This window comes from Myotis davidii, unplaced genomic scaffold, assembly GCF_000327345.1.
Source record: "Myotis davidii unplaced genomic scaffold, ASM32734v1 scaffold392, whole genome shotgun sequence".
Classification (NCBI taxonomy): Eukaryota; Metazoa; Chordata; class Mammalia; order Chiroptera; family Vespertilionidae; genus Myotis; species Myotis davidii.
The window spans coordinates 296,961-304,279 of NW_006284244.1; the positions used below are offsets into that span (position 1 = coordinate 296,961).

At 42.0% G+C, this 7,319-nt stretch overlaps 1 protein-coding gene across 1 annotated transcript in view; it reads right to left on the reverse strand.

The window, feature by feature from the left end:
• The window catches only part of PALLD (palladin, cytoskeletal associated protein), a 389,700-nt gene that overhangs the window by 215,119 nt on the left and 167,262 nt on the right, over positions 1-7,319 (reverse strand). The window contains exons 5-7 of the mRNA XM_015568474.1: positions 6,392-6,496; positions 1,820-1,961; positions 989-1,012 (exon numbers count right to left, since the gene is read on the reverse strand). Coding sequence (XP_015423960.1) covers positions 989-1,012; positions 1,820-1,961; positions 6,392-6,496 — 271 coding nt within the window. The remainder of the gene's footprint in view (positions 1-988; positions 1,013-1,819; positions 1,962-6,391; positions 6,497-7,319) is intronic.

Consider the following 7,319-nt stretch of genomic DNA (forward strand, 5'->3'; position numbering starts at 1 on the left):
CGAACCTATGACGCGGGTCAGAGGTGACACGCAAACTCATCTCTTTGATTGATTTGTTTTTGTTAAATGGCATTTAAATATATAGAATAAATATCAAAAATATAAATCTTTGTTTTACTATGTTTGCAAAGATAAAAAAAATTCTATATGTGACATGGCACCAGAGTTAAGTTAGGGTTTTTCAAAATGCTGACACGCTGAGCTCAAAAGGTTCGCCATCACTGGTCTACCCTATAGCAAGGGGTAAAAGCAGTGACTTTGCTGATGAGAAAAATACTAAGAAAGGGGTCCCAAGGAGGCTGTCCTATGAAACAGCTCGGCAAACGTTTCTGTTCCCTTTACAAAGATCACGTTAGCCCATGAAGAGTCAAAAATATAAAAAAGGTCTGAGGCCAGAGAAAAGTTGGACCCAATGCTTCTGGGTTACATAGCACTCAGATGAGGTCAAATGACCCGGTAATTAAGCGAGATGCTAGGGCAAGATGACTTTCTTCATGCTTGTAGGAAGAGTAAAATTTTATGGGTTGGGGCACATAAATGAGAAATGCCTGGCTGTCCATGCTGCCTCTACCTCGGGGCTGCTCTCATGCGAGACTCACTTCTCCGCCAGGGAGTCTGGCTGCTGGCGGGTTTTGGTCAGCAGAAGTATGCAGCAGGCCGGTCTCGTCTACTGGAGTTTTAGGAGGATGTTTTTTCAACATTAGCTTAGTGGGCTTTCGGAGTCTAAAAGACTATATTTTAAAAAGCCTAAGTCACTGAGCTTGACCTTCTTGTCTGAATGGAACTTAATGTTTTACTAATAAAGAAGTTGATGTAAAATGCAGTGTGCAGACCCCACGATAAAGAAGATATTGTCTTTAAGGGGGTTTCACATTTCCAGGGAACTGCAAAAACATTGTTCTGCTTATGGCTTTGAAATGGACACAAAGAACTATTGAAACCCCAAAGATACATTACCAAAGGGGAAAAAACAGAAAAAGCTTCTTACCAGGTTCAGCGGTAGATCGAGGTTCTGTTTGCCACATGAGAAAAAATAAATAAAGATGTTTTATTAGAATAGGGTTCCATTAATAATACACCTACCTTTCTTTTCCTATTACCTAGTCTAAGGCATGTCTGCCAAAATGTTATAGACAAACTCCATATCATCAAAGCAATAAAGTGATAGATCAATTTATATTTCTACAAATACAAAAACTCAAATTCCAGTAACAGCTTACACTAGGTAGTTACTTAAACTGCAGTTCATAGAAGGTCTTATAGGAGCTTGTAAGCCTCTTAAATTATTTGCCCAACTTTGAGCTCAAACGTCTTTTTTTTTTTTTTTTTGAAGAAAGTACATACAACTTTCATCAGAGTTTCAAAAGGGTCCATCAGTGAGCACTCAAGCTTTAATTTACTGGACCCCTCACATTTGCAGAGTGTCTGGTCTCACTCTCTTTGAAAACAGAAGTCAGTTCATCTAAATGACTAAAATCCTTGCCCTAGCCAGTTTGGCTCATTGAGTAGAGCCTTGGCCTACAGACTGAAGGGTCCCGGGTTTGGTTCCGGTCAAGGGCACATAACTTGGTTGCAGGCTCCCGGCCCTGATCAGGGGCAAGCGGAAGGCAACTAATTTAATTGATGTGTCTTTCTCACTTCGGTGTTTCTCTCTGTCTCTCGCTCTCCCTTTCACTCTCTCTAAAAATCAATGGAAAAATATCCTTGGGTGAGGATTAAAAATAAATAAATAAATAAATAAAATGACTAAGCCCTTGCTCTTCCTGCAGCTTGAGAGAAGACGGCAGTTGGATTTGGGAGATGGGGCACCTCTCCTTACTTTTCTGTAGAATTCGGAAGTCTGGAGAGTCCTGGATCTCACTCCCTTGTCGGAACCACTTGACCTGCAGAGGGGGTGCTCCTCGCACCCGGCACTCCAGCACCACCACGCGGCCCTCGGAGGCCACTATGTTTTGCAGTTCCTGAAATTCAAGAAAAACATCGACCATCAACTTTGGTGCGTTTTTACACAATCTCACAATAGAGAATACAACTTCCAAATCTCAGAGAGGGGAAACCCCCCCCCCCCACAAAACTTGCATCATAAAAGAATTATCACGGATTCAGATGAGGATAAACAGCTTTAATTCCATTCATTATCATCAGCTTTTCAAAATCTCCATACAATGAAATTAGCATGGTTCACCCCTGGGCCTGTTTTAGAAATGTTGGACTGGTCTGCAAAAGTACAGACTCTTTTGTACTTAGGGAATGTTATGGTGACAACTGTTACCTTTCTTTATCTACATTTAAGAGTAAGCTGGTAGGAATGCATACTTCGTAAAACAATCACACACCCTATGAATGTAAATTCCTATGGAAACCAGACAGGATGAGAAAAAAAAGACACACATTCGTTTTCCCGTGCTCCAACCTTTTCATGTACTCCCCCGTACTCCAACCTTTTAATGTACATCTCTGCCCAACTGGCTCCCTATGTCAGGTTGATTAAGATGAGGGGCTTAGGTATTTTCTCATTTTGACGTGCTGAGTAAAATGTTTAAAAATGCAGCCTTTTTCTCTTCTTGACCTTCAGTTCCTCCCCCTTACTATTGCCCTTGCAGCTCCCCCACCCACTCTAACTCCAGACCAATAAATTTTTACAATCCAACAGATCAGAGATTAATTTGGCTTCATAGAGACAAAGAGGTAAAGCTTTTACATACTTGTTATTAAATATCAAAAGATTAATATTTCCTTTACGTATGTCCTCTCTTGACCTTCCTCCTCCTGGATTACTTAGCAATGGGGCACACTTACATTTTTGACATTCAAACTTCTGACTAAAATACATTTGCTCTGATATAGAGTCCATAGAACCCTTAATGTAATTTAAATACAATAAAGTAGTTCACCTTTACATAGACCAAAAGCAAACACATTCGCATGAGGAAGTGTGTGTGTGTGTGTGTGTGTGTGTGTGTGTGTGTTTTGTTAGTTTGTTTTGTTAGTTTAGTTTTTAAATTATTTGCAAACACAACAAATTGCATGCTGGGAAAAACATATCCTGTAGCAACCGGCCTTCGGTGCTAAAGGACTATGGAAATTCTCAAAGTCATGCTGTTGGCAAAAGAACTGAAAAAGTCTAAAGTGAAGTCTGAGAAGACATTTGATAAGCATGTTGGTGGTTAGGAATGTCTTCAAGGGAAAAGGTTAAGATTATTAGCTATTTCTGATCGCATTATTTCTCCCACCTGATTTTTACTTGTAGAAAATTTCTGGTTTTAGATTGACGGTTACTTTCTGGTTGGGTCCAGAAACAGCTAACTGAGTACACCATCGCAGGAAAGTGTGGCTCGCGGGGCTCAGCTGGTGTGGATTAATCACCACCCCCCCCACCCCGTCCTCTGGGATTGTCCAGGAAGCCATTCATAGGAGATTACAAGCGGTACCCAAATATTTTTCATGTGTGAGCTTACGGACACCAAAGGAGACTCTGATTTATCCCTAGGACTGTGTATTTTGTTTGAACGTTAGAAAGTCAGAGATGTAGGAAATGGGATGGGTGGATGCCAAGGACCTTAAGCAGTCAAAATGCCATCGTTATTCCAAGATTACAATTTGGCTCCTCCTGGAGCAAACGTTTTTATCTTGGCAAAAGCCCCAGCTAAACACCGCTAGCCATTAGGAGAACTCGCAGGAGCATACAGCAGAGTCCTGAGGAAGACGAGAGCCACCCTTTAAGGTTGCACTTGGGAATCTGGATCATCCATTCAGGGTAGAATTTGGGACCTCTGGGGTTTTAGGGTCCATAGAGGGCATCTCTGGACGTACATCAAGTCCACGTGAGACTGTGATTCCTTTACGGGATCTATGTGGGAAGAAATGCCACACAGAGCTAGTTGCTCTCCTGGCCTCATATGTGTCTCTGCTACTCAGGCCCACGGCCACACCATTCTGCGGCTTCAGCTAAGCACGGTGGCCCAAAGGCAGAGGTGCCGGCTGCGAACCCAGGGGATGTTTCCAGAGCAGGACGAGAATATAGAAGGAGGCCCGCCATTGGACTGGCAAAGCCCACCTGCTGTCCACTGTCAACCATCACGCCCAAGAGAAAGCTGAAGATGCTACTGTCAATAAGGCAAAGCTGGCTTGAGTTCTAGACATGGGCAGATTTAGTTTCTAAACTGCCTCTCCAATAATCACAGCCCAGGCCCACCAGGAACCCTGCAAAGCAGGGAGAGACACTGCACAAAGGACAAAGGGCAAAGGGCAAGAAAAGCAGATACAAACAAGGAACAAAACAAAGGTGCAGAAAACAGACGGCCCCCAGTCTAGACACAGGAAGCGGAGTCCCTGGAGATGCCCAGTGAGGTGTACTCTCAGCTTCCCGTTACTCTACAGTTTTGAGATTTTTTAAAAAAAAGCAACCTCAATAAAAACGTAGAATGTTGTTTTTCTTTTCATGAAGCTGACATGGAATGCTGCACGGTTCTCTTTCTGGAACGAGGGAAACAACACTAATAGAATGTCTGCGTCTCAGGGGCTGGATCACACAGAACAGTGTTGTGTCTAGTGTTTGAGGATTTCCCCCAGGGCCCGGGAGGAATTCGGTAACATCTCCACCTGCCAGGCCTCTGTGGCGAAGGAAAGCAAAATCTTCCAATCTCCTATCTTCCCCTGAGGCCACCAGCACGGACTTTGTTTGCTTAAACCAAGAGGTATGTTGAGCCCTGATACCCTCAAATCAACCATGTCCCAGGCAATCATCCATTAGGAAACACGGACTTTCTGGGGATGCTCTTGTAAAGCTGCTTGTGGAAAGCTCTTAAACGGCATATAAATGTGGATGTCCACCCTCCACAAACGTTTCTTGTTCTAAGCATCAAAGGACGACTTCGCTGGCTGTTTACAGTGACACTGGTTTACTGGTTTACAAGACCAACTACCCTGCCCCCCCCCCCGGCTTTTTTTTGGTAGTTTATCCAAGAGGGGACTTTCAAAGCTGTTGCCAGCTATTATCATTTGTTTCTGTGTCCTACAGTAAATGGTCTGTTTATGAAAAGATCTTTAATAAAGCTGGATGCAGGCTTAGGAGAAAAAAACTCATTCCCTACGTGAAGAAAATGAAAATGCTCTTCTCTACCGCCTCACAGAAGTTTTATAGATTTGCTTGTCACATTTGTCTTTAGTTTACTTGGAACTGAATTTTGTGAAAAGTGTGAGGTAGAAAGCGAGTTTATTATTTTTCACTTCTGCCGAAGAATTCATTCTTTACCCGGTGGTCGGCAGGTTTCCATCGGTATTGGAGTGGGCTCTATTCTGACGACTCGTCACTCTGTCTAGCCTTGTGCCAGCTCCATACTATCCCCGTCGTCTACATTTAGGAAGTTGTGAGTCCCAAAGGGCAAATCTCACCCCGTCCATAACAACCTTAATTTTCTTCTTCAGGAGTGTGTCTTGGCTATTCTTAGTCATTTTTTGCTTCCACCAAAGTTTTAGAATCCAATTGCAAAATTCAGTATTAGACAAACAAATACAAGAAACCCACTGGAGTTTTAGTAGATTTGCATTACATTTATAGATTAGTTTGGGAGTCATGACTTTTTTAGCCTACCAGTCCACAGGCCTGGCGTGATCTCTCCATTTAAGGTGGGGGAGAGGGGGAGGGAGAAGAAATGCTACTTGGAACCATTTCTGAGTTGAGCAGTTGTCCAATGAAATGGGTGTCACTCACCTTGGCAATGCAAAACACCAACTTAGAACTGGAAGTCATTAAAAAAATTTCTATAAAGCTAGCTGGTTTTCTTGAACAATATCTTAGACGGAATTTTCTCTCTTTTTTTTTTCCATCTTGGCTTTCACACTCTACTTTGACCTCTACCAGGCCCTGACCATGCCCACATTTCTCGGGCCCTTTATACCAGCGGTTCTCAACCTGTGGGTTGTGACCCCTTTGGGGGTCGAACAACCCTTTCACAGGGGTCACCTAAGACCATCGGAAAACACATATATAATTACATATTGTTTTTGTGATTAATCACTATGCTTTAATTATGTTCAATTTGTAACAATGAAAATACATCCTGCATATCAGACATTTACATTACAATTCATAACAGTTGCAAAATTACAGTTATGAAGTAGCAATGAAAATAATTTTATGGTTGGGGGTTACCACAACATAAGGAACTGTATTAAAGGGTCGCGGCATGAGGAAGGTTGAGAACCACTGCTTTATAAGATTATAGTCACAGCCCTTGTTCAGTAAATATCTACTGAGTCCCAAAGGTAACCATGATAATCAATCTACTGATCTGTTCCTTTACTGTTTAGAGATGCTGCACAAAGCCACATGGGAGTGGAATTTAAGCACCAAAGCACATACAGAGAATGAAACTTGCAGATGTCAGACCTTTGTAAAAACAGGAGGAAAGTAGGCAGAAGTGGTTCCATCCGGTCTGCAGAGATACGAGGTTGGACTGTGAACCTGGAAAAGCAGAGACACATGGATCAAATTCTAAATATATAAATTGCTGAGAAGATGGACTCACTTGGAAGGTCGCTCCACATGAATGAAACGAGTGAATGAAAGTCTCTCCATATATCATTTTGCTGATCTACTCTTATAGCACAGACACTGTCTGCTTCCTCATTGCACATCTGTTACTCTTCTCTATTCAGAAGGACATTCAAGGCAAGAGTCCCCTGGTTCCTTAGGGATCCACGCACTTTTAAATGCTATTACCAAATGGATTACTGTGTGGGGCTTCCACAGGGGTCTTTTTAAAAGCTCTTACAGACATTATATTTATTTTTTTTAAAATATAGTCTGGATTCATTGAATCAAAAGCACAAGTTACTGGCAATGGAAGATAAATAACCAAACATGTACCTCTCTTATTTTTAACTTATATTCCTTTTTGGTACAGATAAGGATTATAAGAAATGAGGAAAAATATATCCTTTTTTTCTTTTTAAAAAAATATATTTTTATTGATTTCAGAGAGGAAGGGAGAAGGAGAGAGAGGTAGAAAAATCAATGATGAGAGAGAATCATTGATCAGCTGCCTCCTGCATGCCTCCTACTGGGGATTGAGCCTGCAACCCAGGCGTGTGCCCTTGGCCGGAACCAAACCGAGGACCCTTCAGTCAGAAGACCGATGCTCTATCCACTGAGCCAAGCCAGCCAGGGCTATCCTTTTTTTATTGATGTGCAAAAAGCAAAGGTGCCTAAACACTTACTGAATAGTGCTCATCTCTGGAAAAATAAAAGGATTTCAGGGTAGTGAATGGAAAATATTTCTTTGTGCACAGTCATGTATTTTCAAACACTCTTGATT